We start from the raw sequence: 27,059 nt of genomic DNA, 5'->3' as shown, positions 1-27,059 counted from the left end.
TCATTCAAACACAGTTTCAAGTATGTGTGGACTAGTTTAAAGAAAAGTAGAGGCCCGAGAAGTTGAGTAGACTAGTCAAAAGGTTTCTGTGACAGGAATTTCAACTGCAGGGTGTTGTGATCAACCTTTTCTGATTCCTCCATCATGAACACTTGGGGTATTGGGGGAGGGCAGTCAAGCTGAGGGAACAGCAGGATGAGGGCTCAGAGGTGGGAAAGGGCATGGTATGTTTGAGGGGGTGGTTTATCTATAGGCCATGGAAGGTGCAGAAGAGGCAGGAGGTATAGTTCGGGGCCCAATTAAGAAAAAGCCTTGAGGCCAGGCTCGGTGCCTCACGCCTGCAATTCCAGCACTTTGGGAAGCCAAGGTGGGAGGATGGCTTGAGACCAGGGGTTCGAGAACAGCCTGGGCAACATAGCGAGATCTCCATCTCTACAAAAAGTAAAACAATTAACCAGACATGATGGCATGCTGAGATGGCAGTCCCAGGTACTTGGAAGGCTGAGGCAAGAGCATTGCTTGAGCCCAGGAGTTTGAGGCAGCAGTGAGCTATGATGGTGCCACTGCACTTCAGCCCGGATGACAGAGGGAGACCCTGCCAGGAACGAAGGAAGGAAGGAAGGGAGGGAGGGAGAGGGAGAGAGAGAGGAGGAGGAAGGAAGGAAGGAAGGAAGGAAGGAAGGAAGGAAGGAAGGAAGGAAGGAAGGAAGGAAGGAAGGAAGGAAGGAAGGGAGGAAGGGAGGGAGGGAGGGAGGGAGGGAGGGAGGGGGAGGGAGGGAGGGAGGGAGGGAGGGAGGGAGGGAAAAGGAAGGAAAGAAGGAAAGAAGGAAAGAAGGAAAGAAGGAAAGAAGGAAAGAAAGAAAAAGAAAGAGAGAGAGAAACAGAGAGAGAAAGCAAGCAAGCTGGCTGGCCACAGTGGCTCACGCCTGTAATCCCAGCACTTTGGGAGTCCGAGGCAGGCGGATCACAAGGTCAGGAGATTGAGACCATCCTGGCTAACACGGGGAAACCCCGTCTCTACTAAAAGTACAAAAAATTAGCCGGGCATGGTAGCACGCACCTGTAGTCCCAGCTACTCGGGAGGCTGAGGCAGGAGAATGGCGTGAACCCGGGAGGCGGAGCTTGCAGTGAGCCAAGATCGCACCACTGCACTCCAGCCTGGGCGACAGAGACTCCGTCTCAAACAAACAAAAAACAGAAAGAAAGAAAGAAGGAAAGAAAAAAACAGGCCTTGAATGTCAGGATTTTATTTTATTTTGGTGTAGACTCAAGAGTCATTCATTCATTTAGCAAACATGTGTGGGAGGCATTATGCTGCATTCAACTGTATGGGAGGCATTTTGCCAGGGATTAATTACCTGCCTAAGCAAAAGGCATAGTCCTTGTCCTCAGGGAGTTAAATGGTCTAGTAAGAGGCAACAGGCACAAAAATGGATGAATGTTTTGCAGCATGATCCAAGCTCCAAGAAGGATCTGCTGAAGTGGGAGAACAGGGGGAGGAGCACCTGTCCACCAGCGGCTTGGGAGAGGGGCAGAGAAGACCTTAGAGGAAGCAACTACCCTGTCTATTTTTGCTTTTATGTGTTTTGCCTGACTACCATCCATTCCTTCTTTACTAAGTGGACACAGTCATCAGCCAAGCTTGGTCCACATAGTTTCAAGGTACTGACTCAGGTCCCCTGCTCCAGAGAAGGGCAGATGAGCCAAGTCTAGCCAATCAACAGAAGCTATCTCCCTGGCCATAGTGATTGGTTCAGAGAGGTGTACATAAATCAGGTGTGGCCAATGAGAGTCAACCCATGATTTGGGTGGCACTGAGGGGAAAGGAGCTCTCTTTTTACCAGGAGTGTTGACAACGTGGATTATCTGAGCCCGGAAGAGAGGGGCCGCCATGTAAGAAACCGAGAAAAGTGGCGTCACAGAGGAAAGCAGAGCAGCAAACTGGAGAGCAATGGCATCTGACAGTGCCTTTGAGCCCCTGGTCCCATTTGTGTCTGAACCCGAAATTATCTCTAGACCTCAGCTAGGCAGAGTGGCTCACGCCTGTAATCCCAGCACTTTGGGAGGCCAAGGCAGGTGGATCACTTGAGTCCAGGAGTTTGAGACCAGCCTGGGCAAGATGGCAAAATCCCTTCTCTACTAAAAGTTTTTTTTTTTTTTAATCATCTGGGCTTGGTGGCGCGTGCCTTTAGTCCCAGCTTCTCAGGAGGCTGAAGTGGGAGGATCGCTTGAAACCAGGAGGTTGGCCGGGCGCGGTGGCTCAAGCCTGTAATCCCAGCACTTTGGGAGGCCGAGGCGGGCGGATCACAAGGTCAGGAGATCGAGACCACAGTGAAACCCCGTCTCTACTAAAAATACAAAAAATTAGCCGGGCGCGGTGGCGGGCGCCTGTAGTCCTAGCTACTCAGGAGGCTGAGGCAGGAGAATGGCGTGAACCCAGGAGGCGGAGCTTGCAGTGAGCCGAGATCGCGCCACTGCACTCCAGCCTGGGCAACAGCGTGAGACTCCGTCTCAAAAAAAAAAAAAAAAAAAAAAAAAAAAACCAGAAGGTTGGAGCTGCAGTGAGCTGAGATTGTGCCACTGCACTCCAGCCTGGGTGACAAATTGAGACCTTGTCTCAAAAAAAAAAATATATATATATATATAAAATATATATACACAAATATACATGTATGTAGTTACTGTATTAGTCTGTTCTCATGCTGTTAAAGACATACCCAAGACTGCATAATTTATAAAGGAAAGAGGTTTAATTGACTCACAGTTCCACATGGCTGGGGAGGTCTCACAATCATGGCTGAAGGCGAATGAGGAGCAAAGGCACTTCTCACATGGCAGCAGACAAGAGAGCTTGTGCTGGGGAACTCCCCTTTATAAAACCATCAGATCTCGTGAGACGTATTTACTCTCAGGAGAACAGCAGGGAAAACATGCCCCCATGATTCAATTACCTCCTAACAGGTCCTTCCCACAACACGTGGGAATTATGGGAGCTACAATCCAAGATGAGATTTGGATGGAGACACAGCCAAACCTTATCAATATATTATCTCTGGACCTTGAAGTTATGCAAATCACTAAATTAGCTTTTTTTTTTTTTTTTGAGACAGGGTTTTGCTCTTGTTGCCCAGGCTGGAGTGCAATGGCACGATCTCAGCTCGCTGCAACCTCCGCCTCCCAGGTTCAAGGGATTCTTCTGCCTCAGCCTCCCAAGTAGCTGGGATTACAGGCAGGTGCCACCACGCCTTGCTAATCTTGTCTTTTTAGTAGAGACAGGGTTTCTCCATGTCGATCAGGCTGGTCTTGAACTCCTGACCTAAGGTGATCCACCCGCCTCGGCCTCCCAAAGGGCTGGCATTACAGGTGTGAGCCATCTTTTTTTTTTTTTTTTGAGACAGAGTCTCACTCTGTCGCCCAGGGGCAAGATCTCCATCTCGGCTGGCTTCAACCTCTGCCTCCTGGGTTCAAACGATTCTCCTGCCTCAGCTTCCTGAGTAGCTGGGACTACAAGCGCCCGATACCATGCCCAGCTAATTTTTGTATTTTTAGTAGAGATGGGGTTTCACCGTGTTGCTCAGACTGATCTTGAACTCCTGACCTCAGATAATCCACCTGCCTTGTCCTCCCAAAGTGCTGGAATTACAGACTTGAGCCACCGCACCCGCCCTAAATTATCTTTTTTGCTAAGGCAATTTGAGAAGGCTTTCTGTCACTATAAGAGAAAGGGTTTTAATATGTTTGATCTCTTATTCCAGACTTCTGGTTTTCCTTTTTTTCTAAATAATTCTGATAAGTTTCTTCTATACCATCTCAGGAAAAAAACATATATATTTGTATACATATATATGGAGTTCATATATATATATATATAATTTCACTGTATTTTCAAGGACGTTCATTGCAGCAGTGTTTGTAGAAGCCAAAGAGTGGAAAAAATCTGCATCCACCAACAGAGAAGGAGTTATAGATAAATGAAGTTATAGCCTACATTTGCTTTAAAATAATGCAGAGGGGGAGGGAGGGAGACAGTATGGGGGAAAAGCTGAAGCAAGACTGGCCAGATTTTAATAATTAGTGAAACTGGGCTCATCCAGTTCCATTCACTCTTTTGAATATGTTTGAAATTTTCCAAGATAAAATTTTTAAAAATTTAAATTATGTTATATCCATTACCAGAATATTCTGCAACAGTGAAAAGTGAAACAGGGCCAGGCACGGTGGCTCACGCCTGTAATTTTTGGTATTTTTAGTAGAGATGGGGTTTCACCATGTTGGCCAGGCTGGTCTCGAACTCCTAACCTCAGGGGATCCGCCTGCCTTGTTCTCTGAAAGTGCTGGGATTACAGGCGTGAGCCACCGCTCCCGGCTAGTTAATGAGTTTTAATAATATAATAAAGACCCATGATCCCACCATCCAGAATGAAAACTAGGACTTTGAAAATAACCTACAGGCCGGGTGCGGTGACTCACGCCTGTAATCCCAGCACTTTGGGAGGCTAAGGCAGGTGGATCACAAGGTCAGGAGATCGAGCCCATCCTGGCTAACACAGTGAAACTGTCTTTACTAAAAAAGAAAAAAAAAATACAAAAAATTAGCCGGGCGTGGTGGCGGGCGCCTGTAGTCCCAGCTACTTGGGAGGCTATATATATACACATATATACCACACACATATCTCGATATATATATACACACACACACATACACGCTGTATATATGTATATAGTATATATACATATACTGCTGCACTGCTGCAAGCCAGTGCCCCAAATACACAAACGAAGAAGGCAATGTTGTGGGATATCTCTCTTCCACATCATGTCTGTGCTCAGTATTTAATTGTTGCCAGATAGCACCTGTGTATAAATGAGACCGTGTAGGAAGCTGGGCACCTCCATGCTGTGTACTTTTATTGATCTATTAGCTTATTGTAGGTTCTAGGTCTCGGTTTTCTGATCTCTAAGGTGTCTTTCAGCAACAAAACATGAGGCTTATTTGAATTCCATGTCACATTTGGAGATGACAGATTTGTCATCTTCTGTGTTGTGAGTTATTTCTTCCAAGTGCCCTCAATTGAAATGATAAGGAGGCTGTACATGATGGCTCAGGCATGTAATCCTGGCACTTTGGGAGGCTGAGGTGGGAGGATCACTTGAAGCCAGGAGTTTGACCAGCCTGGGCAACAATGCAAGATCCTGTCTCTACAAAAACAAAAACAAAAACAAAAACAGGCCACGCATGTTGACTCACGCCTATAATCCCAGCACATTGAGAGGCCGAGGCGGGTGAATCACTTGAGGTCAGGAGTTCAAGACCAACTTGGCCAACATGGTGAAACCCCATCCCTACTAAAAATACAAAAATTAGCTGGATGTGGTGGCGCACACCTGTAATCCCAGTTAATCAGGAGGCTGAGGCAGGAGAATTGCTTGAACCTGGGTCGCACCACTGCACTCCAGCCTAGGCAAAAGAGTGAGACTCTGTCTCAAAAACAAAACAAAAACAACAAAACAAAAGTTAACCAGGTGTGGTGGTGCATGTCAGTCGTTCTAATTACTCAGGAGGCTGAGGTGGGAGGATTGCTTGAGCCCAGAAGTTTGGGGTTATAATGAGCTATGATCAATGCACTCCAGCCTGGGCAATACAGTGACACTGTTTCAGGAAAAGTAAAATAAAAATAACAATAAATGATAAGGAACTCTAGTCTGAGTATTTTTTCATTCATTCACTTAATTAATACATAGAGCACTTCTTTATTTTAGGTTTCTGGCTTTGGAATCCTTTTCATTTTCCTTGATTTGCAAAAGATTTTCTGAGAGGTACATACCAGAGATTGAAAAGTGAAACTACGTTTGGTTCAACCGCTTTTAGAAAGTTTGGGTTTCTTGATCCACCTCAATCTCAGTTTCTTTGGTTTGTTGGTGCATATGTTGTATGTGAGTGTCTACCTCTTATCGCTGCTGCTAGTCACTGAACTAGTCAGCTTTACTGCTGCATTTGTCAGGAGTCTTTAGTTACAGGGATGGATCCAAGTGCTAAATGGATGCAACCAGTACCCTTCCTCTTCTTATTTATCTCATCTCAGCTTGTCTCTGCTCCTTTTTCCTGCAGCAGCAACAGCAGCGATAGCAGCATTTTCTATGCAGTTGAGGAAAAAAGTCACAGTTTAAGTTTACATAATCCTTACAGTTTGAGACGCCAGAGGAGAAGAAAGATCTCTCTCCCAAATTGCCATAGATCGTATTTCAGGGAAGATTCTTTTTTTTTTTTTTTTTTTGAGACTGAGTCTGGCTCTGTCGCCCAGGCTGGAGTGCAGTGGCCGGATCTCAGCTCACTGCAAGCTCCGCCTCCCGGGTTTACGCCATTCTCCTGCCCCAGCCTCCGGAGTAGCTGGGACCACAGGCGCCCGCCACCTCGCCCGGCTAGTTTTTTGTATTTTTTAGTAGAGACGGGGTTTCACCGTGTTCGCCAGGATGGTCTCGATCTCCTGACCTTGTGATCCGCCCGTCTCAGCCTCCCAAAGTGCTGGGATTACAGGCTTGAGCTACCAAGCCCGGCTATTTCAGGGAAGATTCTAATTGGTCCTACCTTGGTCACATGCCCACTTCTGAACCAATGCTTGTAGTTAGGGGAGTGCAGTGCTTTGATTGGCTAGTCTGAGTCACATGCCCACTTATGTTGGGATGCTGAGCTCTGTGATTGACAGCCCACCAGAGATAGCATGGGCTAGGAAGGCATGATACCCTAGGAAGGGATGTTGAGTCAGTAATTCCTGTTCATTACTACCTCCCTGCAAGCTGATGTTGTTTCCCACTCACAGTGAATGGACTGTGTATTCTCACCCAAACTATCTTCTTTCCTGTTAACTCACCTCTGTGGTAAGCTCTCCTGTCTGATACTGTTTGACATAAATAATTGGCCTTTATTTCTTTCTGATGTTTTCTCCCAATCCTTTTTTCTTTATCTTCAAATAGAGATATGATCAGTGTAAAAGCAACCTGACTTCCCTATCTTTTGAAGGTCTAATGATCCCTCATCCATCATCAGCTTTTCTTGGCCAAGTAGGCATATGATTACATTTCCACTTCAATTAAATGCTGCACCCTGAAGACAGATGCCTCTTGTGGTCAAGGGTGCTGCCCACGAATACAACTGTGTCCTATATATAGTGCAGTATTTATACTTCTGAGGTCTTGGAACTTCTTCCTTTTCCTCACCTTAATAGCTTAGAAGTGATCATTTTACCACTTGGTCCAATCAGTGTCTACTTTGTCTAATTTCTCTTCTGTGTCTCTTGAGTAAAAAATGGCCTATAGATGTATTCATTTAGCTCCACAGCAATACTAATCTATAAAAATCTATCACGAACATTTAGGCCAGGCACGGTGGCTCACACATGTAATCCTAGCTCTTTGAGAGGCCAAGGCGGGTGGATCACCTGAGGTCAGGAGTTCGAGACCAGTCTGGCCAACATGGCGAAACCCCATCTCTACTAAACATACAAAAATTAGCCAGACGTGGTGGCGTGCACCTGTAATCCCAGCTACCCAGGAGGCTGAGGCAGGAGAATCGCTGGAACCTAGGAGGCAGAGGCTGCAGTGAGCCAAGATTGTGCCACCGCACTCCAGCATGGGCAACAGAGCAAGACTCCGTCTCAGAAAGAAAAACAGAAAATCTATTGCGAACATTTAAAAACTAGGAGATGCTACAAACAAATAAGAATTTTTACTTCTTTTGAACAAATCAGAAGATCTGAGCATCTTGGTTCCACATTCCCCATAGCAGTGACACGCTGGAGTGGCCCTCTGGACTGGCCATGCATTCCCCAGGCCACCACTCCCAAGGGTGTTCCCATTTGAAACACTGTTGTCATTTACCATCTCATTTGCTGGTTATTTTTGCTTACATTTGGCCCACTTCACTCAGTCACATTCCCTGCCGGGCCCCTGGAGCACTCTTGGAGTTTGTGACTCCCGGTTGGGCAGCCATTGCAAATCAGGGGCAGGTTGAAGCAAGGTTTAAACTACTGATGAGTTGGGGCCTAGATTGGCTTTCTGCCTCAAGGCTCAAAGTAGACATAGATTGATGGCATACTTCAAAGGCCGAAGAGATACTTCTAAGAGTTTTGAAAGAACTGCCGCTACTTGTCTATATAACATCTATTGTGCCTTTCAAGAGAATTATATGATGTTTAAATACAATAAACGAAAGTTTCCAGAAATAGATATAAATACTTTGGAAGAATGCTAGCATGTCGTACATCTGGATCACCTGAAAGAAGCAACATAAGGTTCAAAGTCTTAAAATTATTTTGTAAAATGTTAATGTGTACTTATATTTTATTAAAATCTTTTATTGACTTCTTTATCTGTCCCATATAGTAATAAATGTTTCCGGATGGAAGGAAGAAATGGAAAAAGAAAGGAACTACTTGAATACAGAGACTAGTTAATCCATTTTTTTAATTTAGTTTTTTTGTTGTTTTTTCTTGAGATGGAGTCTTGTTCAGTCGCGCAGGCTGGAGTACATTTGCATGATCTCAGCTCACTGCAACCTCTGCCTTCCAGGCAATTCTCCTGCCTTGGCTACCTGAGTAGCTGGGACTACAGGCACATGCCACTACGCCTGGCTAATTTTTTAATTTTTTAAGTAGAGATGGGGTTTTAGCATGTTGGCCAGGCGGGGTACAAACTGCTGACCTCAAGTGATTCACTCGCCTTGGCCTCCCAAAGTACTGGGATTTCAGATGTAAGCCACCGCCCTGGCCATGTTGTGTTTTTTTTTTTTTTTTTTTTTGAGACGGAGTCTCGCTCTGTCGCCCAGGCTGGAGTGCAGTGGCGCAATCTCGGCTCACTGCAAGCTCCGCCTCCCGCGTTCACACCATTATCCTGCCTCAGCCTCCCAAGTAACTGGTAGCTGGGACTACAGGTGCCCGCCACCATGCCCGGCTAAGATTTTTGTATTTTTTTAGAAGAGGCAGAGTTTCACCATGTTAGCCAGGATGGTCTTGATCTCCTGACTTTGCAATCCACCCACCTCGGCCTCCCAAAGTGCCAGGATTACAGGTATGAGCCACTGTACCCGGCCCCTTTTTTTTTTTTTTTTTTTTTTTTTGAGACAGAGTCTAGCTCTGTCGCCCAGGCTGGACTGCAGTGGCGTGATCTCGGCTCACTGCAAGCTCCGCCTCCCGGGTTCATGCCATCCTCCTGCCTCAGCCTCCCCAGTAGCTGGGACTACAGGCGCCCGCTACTATGCCCAGCTAATTTTTTGTATTTTTAGTAGAGATGGGGTTTCCCCGTGTTAGCCAGGATGGTCTCGATCTCCTAACCTTGTGATCCACCCGCCTCAGCCTCCCAAAGTGCTGGGATTACAGGCTTGAGCCACCGCGCCCGATGCCGGGCCCCATTTTTTAAATTTAGTTTTTATTTTTAAAGAATTAGAAGTTGCAGGCCGGGCGCGGTGGCTCAAGCCTGTAATCCCAGCACTTTGGGAGGCTGAGGCGGGCGGATCACGACGTCAGGAGATCGAGACCATCCTGGCTGACACGGTGAAACCCCGTCTCTACTAAAAAATACAAAAAACTAGCCGGGCGAGGTGGCGGGCGCCTGTAGTCCCAGCTACTGGGGAGGCTGAGGCAGGAGAATTGCGTGAACCCGGGAGGCGGAGCCTGCAGTGAGCTGAGATCCCGCCACTGCACTCCAGCCTGGGCGGCAGAGCGAGACTCCGTCTCAAAAAAAAAAAAAAAAAAAAAAAAAAAGTTGCAGAAATAGTACATAGGGCTTCTGTCTCAGCTTTCCTCAATGGTGACATCTTCCATAACTACAGGCCAATCTGTTTCCATATTCCAGTGGTACACATGGGTGTTCAATACAGTTTATTGAATCTATTTGCATATAGGAAATGAATGTTATAATCAGTTGATTTAGCATGTTAGTCTTTTTATTTATTTTTATTACTTTTGAATATGTAATAAAATGCATGTGAAGCAAACTTCACTAGGTACAAAGGATATACAGCTGTCCCTTGGTATCCATGGAGGATTGGTTCCAGGACCTTCTGCAGATACCAAAATCCGACGATGTTCAAATCCTTTATATAAAATGGTGTACAGTAGCCAGGCGTGGTGGCTCACTCCTGTAATCCCAGCACTTTGGGAGGGTGAGGCAGGCAGATCACATGGGGTCAGGAGTTCAAGACTAGCCCAGCCAACATAATGAAACCCCGTCTCTACTAAAAATAGAAAAAAAATTAGCTGGGCGTGGTGGCGGGCGCCTGTAATCCCAGCTACTCAGGAGACTGAGGCAGGAGAATCACTTGAACAATTTCTAAAAAAAAAAAAAATAGTGTACAGTTTGCATATAACCTATACACATTTCCTGTACACTTTATTTATTTATTTATTTATTTATTTATTTTGAGACGGAGTCTTGTTCTGTCACCCAAGCGGCAGTGCAGTGATGCGAACTCGGCTTACTGCAACCTCCAAATCCTGGGTTCCAGTGATTCTCCTGCCTCAGCCTCCTGAGTAACTGGGACTACAGGCGCCCACCACCACGCCCAGCTAATTTTTTGTATTTTTAATAGAGACAGGTTTTCCCCATGTTAGCCAGGAGGGTCTCAAACTCCTGACCTCGTGATCTGCCCTTCTCGGCCTCCCAAAATGCTGAGATGACAGGGGTGAGCCACTGTGCCCGGCCACCTTATTTTTATTTATTTATTTATTTATTTATTTATTTATTTATTTATTTTGAGATGGAGTTTCACTCTGTCTCCCAGGCTGGAGTGCAGTGGCGCGATCTTGGCTCACTGCAAGCTTTGCCTCCCGGGTTCACGCTATTCTCCTGCCTCAGCCTCCCGAGTGGCTGGGACTACAGGCGCCCGCCACCACGCCCGGCTAATTTTCTTGTATTTTTAGTAGAGATGGGGGTTTCACCATGTTAACTAGGACGGTCTTCATCTCCTGACCTCGTGATCCGCCCACCTCAGTCTCCCAAAGTGCTGGGATTACATGTGAGAACCACCGTGCCTGGCCCTTTTTTCCTGAATAGTTTCTATTCTTGGCTCGTTGAATCCATGAATGCAGAACTCACAGAAATGGAGGGCCAACTTTTCAGGAAAAAGGAAGTTTCCCTTTATTCCTTGCCTCCCAGTCACCAAGATGCCTCTCCCAAGACAACCATTTATTAGTTTCTGATGTCTCCTTCCATATATAGGTAATATTTGCAAACCTTCATGTATCTGTTGTCTACTCACCCACCCCTCTTCCGTTGTAGAATACCATATACATCTGTGTTTATTTAGCACAGATACAGTCTCTTTAGGTACTAAATCATAGGTTTATGAATTTGAAATCCCTGAACTCCCTATTTAGTCATATAAATAGAACTTTGCTGGTAGAACATTTCCTGAAGCTTTGTGTAGTTTTTGGCCTAAGTCAGTGAGATTTGCCAAAGGTTTGGCAGCTTTAACCAATGCTGATGCACCTGTTCTCAGTTATTTTCTTCTGAGCTGTGTCTGATAAGCAAGAAAAGGAATAAGTTAAATTACACCCAGGATGATCTGCTAGGGATGTGCCACACAAGATAATGAATGTGCTTCACTTCTATCACTTGATCCAGCTTGTGGATCCCTTCCTTGTCCTAGCTGATGGCTCTTATCTCTTATTTGAAGTTATTTTCTATCTCCCCTTGCTGCCTGCCAGATTTTGGTGAAACTTCATTACTCAGTGAATATTTCCTTTCTGAACAGCTTCACACTGCTAAAAGATGAATCATGCTACCTCTGTGTTGCTGAACTACGTCTTATTAAGCCTATGTCTCTCTTTCTCTCTCTGAGACAGAGTCTTGCTCTGTTGCACAGTCTGGAGTGCAGTGGCACGATCTTAGCTCACTGCAGCCTCCACCTCCTGGGTTCAAGAGATCCTCCTACCTTACCCTCACAAGTAGCTGGAACCACAGGTGCCCACCACCATGCTTGGCTATTTTGTTTTTTTTGTAGAGATGGGAGTCACTTTATGTTGTCCAGGCCCTTTTTCCTTTTCTTTTTTTCTTTTTTTTTTTGGCAGATGAAAATTTATTACTACAGTGTTTTCACCATTAAAATTTATGATCTTGGTCTTTCCTTCTTTCCTTTATATAGGGCCAAAGAGACACATTGGCTACTTTGACAACCTTAAAGCGGACTCCAGCAATATCACCAACAGCATGACCTTTGTGACCAGATCCAGCAACCAGAACTTCATCATTTTCCTCAATAAAGTTCAAGCAACTGTCGTTGGGTACAAAGGCTGTGATTTTCTTGCTGTTCTTGATCAGCTGGACCCTGACACACTTCCTAATGGCAGAATTTGGCTGTGTGGCTTCAACTCCTACTTTTTCCAGCATGATTCCTTTTGCATGAGAAGCACCTCCAAAAGGGTTGGCCTTCAGGGCTGTGCCCAAATGGGCTTTCTTTCTTTTTTTTTTTTTTTTTTTTTTTTTGAGACGGAGTCTTGCTCTGTGCCCCAGTCTGGAGTGCAGTAGCGCGATCTCGGCTCACTGCAAGCTCCGCCCCCCCGGGTCCACGCCATTCTCCTGCCTCAGCCTCCCGAGTAGCTGGGACTACAGGCGCCCGCCACCTCGCCCAGCTAATTTTTCTTGTATTTTTAGTAGAGACGGGGTTTCACCGTGTTAGCCAGGATGGTCTCGATCTCCTGACCTCGTGATCCACCCGTCTCGGCCTCCCAAAGTGCTGGGATTACAGGCTTGAGCCACCGCGCCCGGCCTAAATGGGCTTTCTTGTACTGTTTATCATGCCACTTCTGGTCTCATCGGTGACTACGGAGCTTCCTAGCAGTACGAAGTCCACGACACTTGCCCATCCTGTCGGTGCCACGGGCCTCCCTTTTTCCTTTTTCTTCTTGAGAGATGGGGTCTTGCCATGTTGCCCAGGCTGGATTTGAACACCTGTGCTCGAGGGATCCTGCTACCTCAGTCTCCTGAGTAGCAGGGATTATAGGCACATGCCACAGTGCCCAGCTTTCATATCTTTCCTTTTCTCTCTTTCTTTCTTTTTTTTTGAGATAGAGTCTCACTCTGTTGCCCAGGCTGGAGTGCACTGGCACGATCTTGGCTCACTGTAACTTCTGACTCCTGGGTTCAAGCAATTCTCCTGTCTCAGTCTCCCAAGCAGCTGGGACTATAGGCATGTGCCACCACGCCTGGCTAACTTTTTTGTAGTTTTAGTAGAGATGGAGTTTCGCCATGTTGGCCAAACTGGTCTCGAACTCCTGGCCTCAAGTGATCCACCCTCCTTGGTCTCCCAAAGTGCTGGGATTATGGGCATGAGACATTGTGCCCGGCCTCATATCTTTCTTTAAGCAGACTTTAAAAAATCAAAACTGGTTTGTTTTCTGACCCTTGTGTGGATTTGCATTGCATTTCTTGAGGAAAGGGTGTTCATTCTTCACACTCAGAATTTATTTTGGTCCCATGAAGCCCAATGCTCCAATGCAGCTGTTAAAAAGCTGCCCCAAATGTTTGCAAAATGGGAGGAATACACATTGATGAGGTTATCACTCATTCATTTAGTCATTAATTCATGCAACAAATATTTATTGAGTGCGTACTCTGGGTCAGGCAGCCTCGGCCTAAGTCACTGAGCAAGACAAAGATCTCTGTCATTAGAGAGCTTGTTCTCTGGTATGTGTGCATGTGGGGTGTGGAGGACAGACAAAAATAAATATGCAAATTATTTAGTATGTTAGAAGATGATAAATGCCACAGGGGTAGGGGAAGGCAGGCCAAGGGAGGATAGGAGTGGATGACAGGGGGCACAATGCAGTTTAAAATAGCATTGCCAGGGTAGTCCCTGTTGAGGGTGTGAAATGTGCGCTAAGACTTCAAAGAGCAGAGGATATCCTTATGCTGTATCCTGTGTGTGTGTGTTTGCATGAAAATACCACTAAAGACAGAATTTTTTTTTTGTGTGTGTGAGACAGAGGCTAGCTCTGTCGTCCAGGCTGGAGTGCAGCGGCTCAATCTCGGCTCACTGCAACCTCTGCCTCGGCCTCCCAAGTAGCTGAGACTACAGGTGTGCACCACCACAGCCGACTAGTTTTTGTATTTTTAGTAGAGACAGGGTTTCACTGTTGGCCAGGCTGGTCTCGAACTCCTGAGGCCGAGTGATCTGCTTGCCTCAGTTTCCCAAAGTGCTGGGATTACAGGCATGAGCCACCATGCCCAGATGGAAATATTTTTTAACAGCTATTTTGAGATATAAATCATACCAGCCAGGTGTGGTGGCTCATGCCTGTTAATCCCAGCACTTTGAGAGACTCAGGCGGGAGAATTGCTTGAGCTCAGGAGTTTGAGTCCAATGTGGGCAATAAAACTAGACCCTGTCTTTACAAATAAAAATTAAAAATTAAAAATTTAGCTTGGTGTGGTGGTGGGTACCTGTAGTCCCAGCTACTCATGAGGCTGAGGCTGAAAGATCACTTGAGCCCAGGAGGTGAAGGCTGCAGTGAGCCGTGATGGCGCCACTGCACTCTCCTGACAGTGAGACCCTGTTTCTAAAAGAAAAAAAAATTCATATGCCATAACATTGACCCTTTAAAAGTGTATGATTTAGTTGTTTTTAGTATATTTACAGAGTTGTGCAACCTTCACCATTATCTAATTCCAGAATATTTTCATCACCCTCCAAAGAAACCCATTAGCACTCACTACCCATTCCTGCCTTCCCCCATCCCCTGGCAACCACTAATCTACTTTCTGTCTCTATAGATTTGCCTGTTTTGGGCATTTCATATAAATGGAATCATAGAGTATGTGGGCTTTTGGGTCTGGCTTCTTTCACTTAGCATAATGTTTTCAAGGTTCATCCATGTTGTAGCATGTATTTCATTTTCTTTTCTTTTTCTTTTTCTTTTTTTTGAGATAGAGTCTCACTCTGTCGCCCAGGCTATAGTGCAGTGGTGTGATCTTGGCTCACTGCAACCTCTGCCTTGCGGGTTCAAGGGATTCTCCTGCCTCAGACTCCTGAGTAGCTGGGATTACAGGCACATGCCACCATGCCCAGCTAATTTTTGTCATTTTAGTAGAGACGGGTTTTTGCCATGTTGGCCAGGCTGGTCTCAAAATCCTGATCTCAGGTGATCCACCAGCCTTGGCCTCCCAAAGTGCTGGGATTACAGGTGTGAGCCACCGTGCCCAGCCAAATGTTTCATTTCTTTTTTTTTTTTTTTTTGAAAGAAGTCTCGTTCTTGTCCCCCAGGTTTGGATCTCAGCTCACTGCAAACTCCGCCTCCCAGGTTCAAATGATTCTGCCTCTGCCTCTGCCTCTGCCTCCCAAGTAGCTCGCATTAAGGTGCCCGCCACCATACCCGGCTAATTTTTGTATTTTTAGTAGAGACGGGGTTTCTCCATGTTGGCCAGGCTGGTCTCCAACTCCTGACCTCAGGTGATCAGCCTGCCTTTGCTTCCCAAAGTGCTGGGATTACAGACGTGAGCCACTGTGCCCGGCCAGTATTTCATTTCTTGATAGATAATATCTCATTGCATGGATAGAACACATTTGGTTATCCATTTATCAGTTGGTGGTGGGTGTCTTTGAATTTTAAATATTGCAAAATGTCATCCATGAGCTATAGAGATTTGCCCTCCCCCTTAATTAAGACCTGGATGGAGGCTGGGTGTGGCACCTGTAGTCCCAGCTACTCAGGAGGTTGAGCTGGGAGGATACTTGGGTACAGGAGTTCGATACTTGGGCACAGTGAGCTGTGATCAGACCACTGCATGCCAGCCTGTGCGACAGAGGGAGACCCTGTATCTAAATGAAAAAATAAAAAGACCTTGTGGGGGTCATTGTCAGGACCGATGGTGCCCAGTTGCAGTCAGCACTGGTTAGGCTCGGTTTTGGAGAAACTAAAAAGCCACCTCCCTCCAGAGTGCTGCTTTCCCAGGTGCCTCCCTGCTGAGCGGAAGCTCTGGGTGGTCCAAATGTGGTAATACAGATCTGTGGATTTTTCTCAAGTGTGTTTTCTGTTACACATTAGATTTTTTTTTCAGCTTTAAAATGTAACCTTGGTAAGTTGTTTACTCAAGAAAATTCTCAATGAGTTTTCTTTCTTTCTTTTTGTCTTTTTAACATTTTGGGTGTGGTAGCAAGTAGAAGCAGATTCATCCTAACCAAATATTTGCAAATATCTGAACAAAGCTATTCTGGCCAGGGAAGGAAGACTCCACGGAGGAAGTGGGAATTGGATCTGGCTTTTGAAGGAGGGGTTCAATTCTCAGAGGACTAGATGAGGAAGGAAAAGGCATGTTCCAAAAAGGGGCAGGGAATTAAAAGTTTATTTTCTGGGTGAGTGGGAACCTCTGAGCCCTTGAGCACGTGCCTTAGATATGTTAGTTTGGCAGCCAGCAGTCTGTGCATAGACGGTGATGATGGTGTTGGACTCCTCTGGCCTGCACGTGGCGAGACTCAAAGTTTTCAGACTTCTTTTGGGGACGGTGTCTGAATTACAGTCTCTGGGGCTGCAGAAAGATGAACTCCATCAGAAGGTCCTCAAGGTCTTCCCCAACTCCTTCAGTATAGACTTCAGAGAGAGAAGCTGTCTAGGCGACACCTGTGCAAGAACTGGACACTACCCAAGCTGCAAACTGCCCCGACCATCCCGGCCTTCCCCGTTCGATCCTGGAGGTGGGGGTGGGAATGGAGAACCCAGAGCGGGCGATCAAGCTTCCTGGGAACTGTGAATTGGGGCGGGGGAATCAGGAAGGACGAGGCCTTTCAAGACCAAATGGCCCTAACTCCTGCACCCGACCAGGACGCGTGGCGCCTCCAGAGAGGACGCGCATCGCCCGGAGCAGGTTGCGGTCCCAGTTCCCGCCGAACTCTAGCAACCGCGAGGAGTAATGTCTGCCGTGGGGGGCGGAGCGCACCGGGGGCGGAGCGCGGCCGAAGGGGCGGAGCGAGGCCGAAGGGGCGGAGTAGAGACGACCGGCGGGGGGCGGAGCGAGAATAATGGGGTGGAGCAAGACGGCGGGCGGGGGCGGAGCGAGGACGACGAGGCGGAGCGCAGACCGCCGGCGGGGGGCGGAGCTGGGATGATGGGGCGGAGCGAGAATAAAGGGGCGGAGCACAGATAGAAGTCGGGGCGGGGAGGGGCGGGGCGTTCTCTGCCTTCGGGCCCCGCCTTTCGCCTCAGGCGCGCCTGCCCCGCCTTCTCACTCCCCACGGCGGCGGCGGTGGCGGAGGCCGAGGGCGGGGAGGGAGGGGAGAGCGGGTCACGACGCTGCCGGGGCGGGGATAACCCCTCACGTGGAGCAGATGAAAGGGCCGCGGCGCGACGGCCGGGGGAGCCGAGCTGAGCCTGCGACCCACAAAGCCGCCGCCGCCGCCGCCGCGATGGGGCTGTGAGGCGTCCGCCCGCGTTCGGTCCTCAGCCGGCCCGCGACTATGCCCGGCCGCGCCCGCCCTCCGCGCCCTCCCGCCGCAGGACCATGAGGCCGCGCTCGGGCGGGCGCCCAGGGGCCCCGGGCCGCTGCCGCCGCCGCCTCCGCCGCCGCCCCCCGCGGCCTCCGGTGCAGCCGCCTGCCGCCGCCGCCGCCGCTGCCGCTGCTGCTCGGGCTGCTGCTGGCGGCCGCGGGGCCCGGCGCGGCGCGGGCCAAGGAGACGGCGTTCGTGGAGGTGGTGCTGTTCGAGTCGAGCCCAAGCGGCGACTACACCACCTACACCACCGGCCTCACGGGCCGCTTCTCGCGGGCCGGGGCCACGCTCAGCGCCGAGGGCGAGATCGTGCAGGTAGCTGCCCGCCGCCCGGGCCCCGCGCCGCCGCCGCCACAAGATGGCTCCGGGGGCTGCGCCCGCCGACCCCGCCGCGGGCTGCCTGACTGGCGGGCGGGCGGGCGGGAGGGGTGGCCGAGAGGCCGGCGGCATCCCTCTCTTGCGGGCGGGCAGGCGGGCGGGACGCGGCCTCCGGGGCGCAGCCGCGGGGGTCGAGCGCACGTGGGGGCTAGAGCTCCTGTGAGCCCCGGGGCGGGAGGGGGATCCTGGGCCCGGCACCCACGCTGGGGCGGCCCCCTTGGCCGGTTGGGTATTTAGGTCTGCTTCAGGTGGAAGTCCCGGGAACTACGTGTTGAATGTCAACTTTGGAAAGACAAGTGATGAGGGATGGGGTGGCTCGTTTCAGGTTGCAGGCTTTGCTTTCCATCCATGCATGTTCTTTTTGGGTGCGGCTAGGTTTGTCTGAAGGGCTGCACAACATTGGGTTCTTCCCCGGAACCTGCCGCCCGCCTCACCTGGGCGCCGCTGACCCTTCTGTGGGGCTCTGGACAAGCAGCAGCAGGCAGGGGAGGAGGCGGAGCTGGTCGAGGAGTGGGGATGGGGGTTCCCTGGAGTGGCAACGGAAGGCAGCCCTCTCTGCGTGCCTCACATTACAGAGGGTAGGAGGGATACTGCCTGCCCGTCCCTCGGCCAAAGACTAATGCGAAGGGCCTGCAAATGGGGAGATGGGGTCTCTCACTGACAGGGCCTCCACCTTGGACCAAGTGAAAGAGATCTGCATTCCGAAGGAAGCTGGCTAGGGAGAGCTTTAAGCTGTGCCTACTCTTTGGAGGAAGGACTCTCAACTGAAGCTTCTGCGGACGGTTAGCTGGGTGGATGTCTTCCCGCTTCCTTGGCCATGGTTTTATCAACTTGTTAACTGCCAGCGCACTTATGGCAGTTAATATGCGCGCCTCGGATGGGGGCGATTTGTAAAGGTTGGCTTGTCTTTGAACTTTTGGGGTGATCGGATGTCTGCAGGGCCTAAGCTTTGTGAGCCTTCTGTGCTTTACTCTTGGATGAGTTATGAATGAAAAGAAGGGGACTGCATGGAATGACTACTGCATAGCAGCCCACAGCGTAGACAGTCTGTTCCGAGGTGTCCTTTTCCCTCCTTGGGTGCAGACTCAAAGCCCTGCCTCCATAGGACAGAGAGAGCTGTGCAGCCTGACTCCGTAGAGATGTGCCCTTACAAAGCTGGAGGAGGCACCCAGGCCCAAGCGATTAATCAGCAGCATTGCCTTACCGGGCTCTTATCCCCATCTGAAAACTTCTGTGGGGTAAATAGAAGAGGAAACTCCTTCATTGAGCCCTTTGACTATGTTAATGCTTTTGAACTTAAAAAAATGTTGTAATTATGATCTTCAGAAGTTTTAGAGATGATGCTTTGCTGAAGATTCCTAAACATTTAAGTCTTGCTCCTTGCAACTTCTTGTCTTTCTTTGAGGCTTTCATTGTGCCCTGATGGTTTTTGAAATGTTTGATTTACAACCTTATTTAAAAAAAAAAAAAAGACGCTTTAGCGTGGCACTTGACTTTTTGAAGGAGACTTTTGAAGTTTGCAGTTTCTATCTGCAGTGTTTTAAAGTGTCACTCTTTCTCAACAGTAGTTTGGTGAGCGAGCTATCCATTATGAGGAGTGTTATGCTTTGGAGATAATCTTGGGTTCACCATTTAATACAAAATTAGCAGTTTAAACACCATTTGTAACTATTTTATCCTTGTGAGTAGAGAGATAATATGTGAATTTGGCAGAAGGAATCTATTCTTTTCTGAAACTTTTTGAAGTGCTTATCTAACTCTTTTGTAGTCCATTAGCCTAGCCAAAAAAAAAAAAAAAAAAGTCAATAGTTGCTAAGTAAAGAAAAGTGACTTAAATGGTATTTAATAAGTTTACCTGTTAAGCAATCACTAATAGGTGTCCTTAATTCCCTTATAGCTGCAGTAATGTTGGTGAGTTTATCTGAGCTGTCTGAATAGTCATTTCATGGTGCACCTCGTATCTTTAGTAACTTTATTGTGGTGGCTGACTTGTTGAACCTCCCTGTTTCTGCGGACAGAGTGCAGTGTGGCTTTCAGGGATGTGTGTGTACAAAGGCTAGCGTGCTTTTATGAGTTCTGCAAATACTGTTTGATTGAAGGAACTGGTGTGGACCTTGTCTGGCAGCCCTGAAAAACTTTTTTGTAAGGAAGGCTGATGTTTTAGGGCCGCTGAGAGGGAATATAACGTTTTCTTTTGGTGAGAAATGAGAAAGCAGAAGGAATAAATTGGTGTCCAGCTTTGGATTAATCATGTTTTCTAAGTAACCTGACCTTTTCAAAACCTCCTTTTATTTACTCTTTAAAAATACCTCCTTTTGTTGACTATCTTGAAAAACCTTTATAGGCTTTAGAGATGATGCTGTGCTGAAGATTCCCAAACATTTTGTCCACAGTCTTCAAGAATAGTTTGAATCTTAACTCTTGCTCATTGTAATTTCTTGTCTTTCTTTGAGGCTTTCATTGTGCCCTGGTGACACAATCTCATTGAACTTTTCAAAACTTCCTTTTATTTACTATCTTAAAAGAAAACAGTAGCCGGGCATGGTGGCTGATGCCTGTAGTCCCAGCATTTTGGGAGGCTGAGGCAGGAGGATTGCTTGAGCCTAGGAGTTCGAGACCAGCCTGGGCAACACAGTTAGACCTGGTCTCTACACACACACACACACACACACACACAAAGCCCAGTGTGGTGGCATGCACCTGTAGTCCCAGCTACTTGGGAGGCTGAGGTGGGAGGATTGCTTGAGCCTGGGAGGCTGAGGTTGCAGTGAGCCATGATTACACCACTGTACTCCAGCCTGGACAACGGAGCAAGACTGTCTCTCAAAAACAAACAAACAAAAAACAGTGTGATTTGCTGATTAGCGTTTTATCGTCTCAGAGCAGAGTTCATTTTCCTATAACTAAAGCTAAATAGTAGCATTATAGCATTGCTTTTGTTATTTCCACCGGGGTTCTGTAGCAGTATTATTCATGGTTTAGGGGAGAAAAAACCTGTTTAGGAGTCTGTCACCTTTAAGAATTCTAAGATAAGCCGGGCACGGTGGCTCAAGCCTGTAATCCCAGCACTTTGGGAGGCCGAGACGGGCGGATCACTAGGTCAGGAGATCAAGACCATCCTGGCGAACACGGTGAAACCCCGTCTCTACTAAAAAATACAAAAAACTAGCCGGGCGAGGCGGCGGGCGCCTGTAGTCCCAGCTACTCGGGAGGCTGAGGCAGGAGAATGGCGTAAACCCGGGGGGCGGAGCTTGCAGTGAGCTGAGATCCGGCCACTGCACTCCAGCCCGGGCGACAGAGCCAGACTCCGTCTCAAAAAAAAAAAAAAAAAAAAAAAAAAAAAAGAATTCTAAGATAAGAAATTGGTTTGTATTACTGATTTTTAACCCCCCTCCTTATTATATGCCAATGAAAAGTGTGAGAGTGTGTGTGTGTGTGTGTATATATTTGTATAGTAGATACCATATCACAGTCTGGTTTGCCTAGATAATTCTAACTAGAGTACCTGTTCAGTCATTTCCATGGGTTAGGGTAGGGGAAGCCTAGTTAAGAATTGTGTCAGTTTGTTTGTCAGTGTCAGAGAGAGAGAGAGAGAGAGAGAGTGCAAGAGGGAGAGAGGTAGTAATTCAAACCTTAGGATTCGTCATCAGGAATCTTGGTTCTTCTCCTTTGCATTTTAGCTTAAATAACTATCCCAAGGTCACCAGTGTAATCTGAGTGAAGAATTTTTTTTTTTTGGTCTCCATCTGTGAAAGTTGTGGCGAAAACAATTTGTGGGTATGAAATGCTATTAGTTACTTTTATTATCTTATTTATTTATGCAGTGTTAAAACCCGTTTGCTTGTAAGAGTGTCAGGCATACAGTTTGAATGCTGGAGAAATTAATTACACTTCTCCTATAGTTCTGAAGTGTGGGACTTTAAAGGGTTCTTAGACATATTGATATATATTTCATCTTTGAACCAATTTGTTCTGTTAATGAGATCATTATCTGAAACTTTCAGACTTGGCTGTGCAACTCACATGGTTGGTGATGTTAAATAAAGGCCTGATTAAACACTGGCTAGTGGTATGTGGATTGGTTAAACAAAGAAAATTTGCATTGCTAGAGATGAAAGATTGTTTTAAAGTGGAAATGCTTTTTTTTTTTTTTTTTTTTTTTTTGCTTGAAGTCAAATATTTAGAAAAGCTTGAGAAATTCATTTGTAGAAGGAATCTGAATGATAGGTTCTGTGTAACTTTAAATTCAGCCTTTCTGGATCCTAGGTTAAATGTTGAATGGACTTGAAAACAGAGAGAAGCTGAGGACATTTAAGAACTAAGTCAGTTCCTTTAGCTATTAGGGGTGGGAAGAGAGCTGGGTGGTGGGTTAAAAGGGCTGATCAATATCCGATGTTAGGTAAAGGTATCACAGAGAGTAATTTTAGGAAACTAATTCCTCTGCTTTGTTTCCCTGTCAGTGTGCTTCTGCAGTTTAGCATTTGATCAAACACTTTCTTTTCATCTCCATTTTAAGTTAACTTAACAGGCCTGCCTCTAAAAATTGACTTGGTCTAGTAGAACAATTGTGTGCTGACAGCTGACCTGGATTTACACAGAAAGAGATTGCCCACTGTCTTCTCAGATGGGCCTTCAAAGGTTAAAACCAAGCATTTGATTCAGGGGGAAAAATTGGGGCTGTATTTTTTGTCGTTATAAATTCTTAGAGCCTCTTGCCGGCCGGGCGTGGTGGCTCACGCCTGTAATCCCAGCATTTGGGAGGCTGAGGCAGGCGGATCACAAGGTCAGGAGATGGAGACCATCCTGGCTACCACGGTGAAACCCCGTCTCTACTAAAAATACAAAAAAAAAAAAAAAAAAAAAAAAAAAAAAATTACCCGGGTGTGGTGGCAGGCGCCTGTAGTCCCAGCTACTCGGGAGGCTGAGGCAGGAGAATGGCGTGAACCCGGGAGGCGGAGCTTGCAGTGAGCGGAGATTGCGCTACTGCACTCCAGGCTGGACGACAGAGTGAGACTCTGTCTTAAAAAAAGAAAAAATTCTTAGAGCCTCTTATTTTCTGTTTTGTTCCCTGAGATCTCGTGGGAGTTACTAGTACAATTCTGAATAGGAATGAAGATGGGAGTTCAGTGTAGAGCTGTAGACTGAAGGGAAGGCAGTGATGGTTTCCTCTTATTTATACAGAGCACTGCCAAGCATGTCATGTTTTGGTTCATCTCATCCTGACACTAAGGTGCAATTAGCCACTATTGTTAACCCATTTTACAGAGGAGAAGAACCGAGGCTGAGAGAAGCAAGTTGACTTCTGTAACTTCACATGGCTAGCAAATGACAAACCTGGATTGAAACCCAGGTCTGCCTGGCCTGCTTATTCTTGTTTTTGCCAAATGAATAGAATTTGACTGGTTAGGATTTTGACATAAATTCAAGTCTAATTTTTAACAACATATAATATAGCAGTTCTTAACCTGAGGGTCACAGACTTTTAGAGATAGCCCATGAACTCCTGCAAGTGTATGCATATTCTTGTCTATGGGCAGTTACAACTTTGCCTCTTCCAGGGTTCTATGATGTGCCCCCTCCACCCCCACGAGGAAAAAGGAAAGCTCTAATGTAGTAGAGCATCGAATAGTCCATTACCAAGACTTTGAGTGGGGTTCAGGCTGACAAGAGTTGTAGGGAAGAAGTCTACAGGTCTGGGTGCCTCCATTGAACATATTTATTTCGTAGACATCTATCACAGCCCTATTCTGTACCAGACACTGTATTACTGTTATCTTCTGGAGTTCAGTCTCTCATGGAGACAGACACATGCATGGATAAATGATATTTCTTCCCAAACGGGTCTCTCCACCGAACTGAGTGCTTAGGCCCTAAGGCATCCATTGTCTATAATGAATTAACTTCCCTCCTGTGCATTGTGCATCATCCTTGGGAGAAGTGAAAATATAGTCACTCAAAGACTTTTCTGCATTTATATGGCAAAGTGCAAGAACGCGACACTCTGAATGCAGGATGTGGGAAAGCAGAGTATAGTTCCTTTTCGTAGTTCATTGAAAAATGAAACAGAGCACCTGTCGCTGTTGAAATGCCTAAAGAGCAGCTTCTCACACCTTCCCTTGTGGACCTGTACCCCATGGGGTCTGTTTTTGCTCATTTCTGGATCTCCCCACGGGGTTCCCACTGCCTGCTATGTATGAGGCACTCAGTATTTATTGAATGAATGATTGAGAGTGGACATCAGGCAGGCAGTGGGTTTTATGGATTATTTATGCTTTAATTGATGAAAACAACTTGCTTTGGCTTGGTTAATAAATTCTGGGATTATCCTTCCTTTTTGGTTGTTGTTTCCAGAAACTTGCTTGGATGGAAAGGATGGCTCTCTCTCTGGTTCCCATAGACCCACTGGTATTATAATACCGGGTTGTATGAAAGTGATCTGGCTGGTTGCGGTGGCTCACACCTGTAATCCCAGCACTTTGGGAGGCTGAGGTGGGCGGATCACAAGGTCAGGAGATTGAGACCATCCTGGCTAATGCAGTGAAACCCTGTCTCTACTAAAAATATAAAAAATTAGCCGGGCGTGGTGGCAGGGGCCTGTAGTCCCAGCTACTGGGGAGACTGAGGCAGGAGAATGGCATGAACCCGGGAGATGGAGGTTGCAGTGAGCCGAGATCGCGCCATTGCACTCCAGCCTGGGCAACAGAGCGAGACTCTGTCTCAAAAAAACAAAACAACAACAACAAAACTGTGTGGGGTGTTTATATTCCAAGGGTACCTGGCATAAGAAAAGTCTGAAGGTGTTCTTTTCCTGATGAAACTGAGTATTGACAAAGCCTTAAAGTGGATAGGTTATGGAAGGAAAGAATCTTGAATTTCCAGTGTCCCTGGGAGTAACAATAAGGGATTGGCATTCAGTATCACCATTAACCTAATCATAATTAACCTATATGCCATGCTAAAAACTTTGCTGCTTGCTTTCTTTCTCTCTCTCTCTTTTTCTTTTTTTCTTTTTTGACAGGGTCTCATCGTGTTGGCCAGGCTGGAGCACAGTGGTAAGACCATAGTTCGCTGTACTCTTGGACTCCTGGGCTCAGGCAGTCCTCAGGCCTCAGCTTCCCCAGTAGCTAGGATTACAGGTGTATGCCACCATACCCGGCTAATTTTTTATTTTTTGTAGGTATAGTGTCTCGTTATATTGCCTAGGCTGGTCTTGCACTCCTGGCCTCCAGTGATCCTCCTGCCTTGGCCTCCCAGTGCTCTGGGATTACAGGTGAAAGCCACTATACCTGGTCAAAACTTTGCTTCTTGATGGTATTTTCCCAAGTCTGGAGAATTTGCATTTCTAATTTGTGACAAAAATGACATTTAAGTAAATCTTCATAATCAAAAGAACCAGATTCAGTCCTTTAATATGTTAGAAAGGAGACTGAAATCCAGAGAAATGCTTTGCTGAAGGCCACATGATAGGGTAGAGATGACCCAGGATTAATATTTGGGCCCCATGACTCCCAGGCTTGGAGCCCTTCTGTTATCCCCGGCTGTAACCTGGCTGAGTGTGGCAGGGAACAACAGATGCAGGGCATGCTTTATGATCAGATGTATAATTGAGGAAAGCCAGGCATTCTTAAATTGTATATTGGGTTTAAGTGGTTGCTTTTCTTTTCTAATTAATTTAGATTTTGAGTCTCTCAGTCTTCCTCCCTGCCAGAACACAGTGCTTTGCTCACATTTAACAGACAAAGTAGATGGCATGTGCCAGGTTTTCAGATGAGGAAGCCAAGCGCAGAGAGGTAAAGTCACTTGTCAAAGTCACTGAGCAAGTCGTTAGTGCAGCTGAGGTTCAAATCTGGTCTGTCTGATTCTAAGCCATTTCTGTTTTCACAAGACTGCTTCACTTCACACTTTCTTATGATGAGGTTATGGGAACTGATGTGGAATTTAGAGTTGAGTTTAAACCCAAAATGATTGACCAAGAACTAAGTCTGTAACTTCAACTGAGAAGATGCCCTATCCTCACAAAGATGTATTTCCTTCCTTTCTTTTCCTCTTCTTTTTTTTAAATCATAAAAGTCTCATTCTAACTTTTTTCCATAAAGAGCCCATCTGCCAAGTTCAGAAAGAGGGACCAGTGACTTGACATATACAACTATCACTCGATGGCACTTCTGTTTTCAGCTATCGGGCAAGCTGGAACGGCTGTAGTTTTCTGGCATTTAAAGGGATTTCTGGTGTGAGACATACCTCCTTCCTGTGGCTGACTTTTATAGCAATTTGGGAGTCTGCAGGTCTTTCTCCAAAGAGGTTGTCCCCTGTTTGTGACCTTTCTTACTTTGCGCAGGCTCATTTAATCCTCCTGGTTGTTAAAACTTACTATGAGTGCTACATTCCTCAGTTAGCAAACATTCAGTGATGCCCCACTGTCCATCAGATCCTTTGTGGGGCAAGGCAGTGAACACATGAGTAGGACTTGGTCCCTGCCTGCAGGCAGCTGAGTGTAGGTGGCCAGACAGCACACGAACGGTTGCCTTACAGTACAGTGGGGCATGTCCTATCTGGTAGGAAACAGCCTATAGGATACTGAAGAACACCTGGGGGAGGGAATCTGGCCCTGGTGCTAAGTTTAGACCTGAGCAGCCCATTGTCTGTCACCGTATGAGCATTCTGGCCTTTTCCAACTCATTTTTACCTACCTTTGAGGTTAAAGCTGATAACCTCTTTGAAGAGAGGTGCCTTTATACCTTTCTAACAGAATAGGAAGGAGGCAAAGAGTAGAGGTTCTTTGTTCTATTTGTAGCTTGAATGAGATGTTTTAAAATCTGACATTCAGTGGCTCTGTTTACTCTTGATAGTGTCAAAAGAATAAGGTCAGCTGGACCGTTGTGGTTCAAAGGAGAGCATTTTATTTTTATTGCCCTTAAGACGTGTTGTAAGATTTGATATTAATTTCCTCCTCTCCCCAGCAGCCAGTGTAATATAGTTGTTTAGAAACTCAGTATAGAGTTTGATTCTGTGAAAACAAAGTTTGATCCTAGAATTTTGATGGGAAAACATATGTTAGAATGGGGACTTCTGGCCTCCTGGTGCAGGAGTGCCTGCATTTAAAAAATAAAAGAGTGGGGTAGTACTCAATTAGGTGTGTGTAAGGTCCCATCCAGCACTGTAAGAATTTGATTACAACTTGATTTTCTTTTTTTTTTTTTTTGAGATGGAG

General features: G+C 46.7%; 2 protein-coding genes and 1 pseudogene across 2 annotated transcripts in view; 1 reads left to right on the top strand and 2 right to left on the bottom strand.

Annotated features, from left to right (window-relative positions):
* Nucleotides 1–27,059, bottom strand: part of XBP1 (X-box binding protein 1) — a 244,453-nt gene that overhangs the window by 64,495 nt on the left and 152,899 nt on the right.
* On the bottom strand, nt 12,101–12,871 carry LOC126963995 (40S ribosomal protein S23-like; annotated as a pseudogene).
* The window catches only part of ZNRF3 (zinc and ring finger 3), a 173,181-nt gene continuing 163,606 nt past the window's right edge, over nt 17,485–27,059 (top strand). The window contains 2 exon segments of the mRNA XM_050806793.1: nt 17,485–17,550; nt 17,552–17,785. Of these exon segments, the coding sequence (XP_050662750.1) occupies nt 17,485–17,550; nt 17,552–17,785 (300 nt within the window).

The sequence above is a fragment of the Macaca thibetana genome, chromosome 10 (genome assembly GCF_024542745.1).
Source record: "Macaca thibetana thibetana isolate TM-01 chromosome 10, ASM2454274v1, whole genome shotgun sequence".
Classification (NCBI taxonomy): domain Eukaryota; kingdom Metazoa; phylum Chordata; class Mammalia; order Primates; family Cercopithecidae; genus Macaca; species Macaca thibetana.
This window is presented reverse-complemented; position numbering and strand designations above follow the sequence as displayed.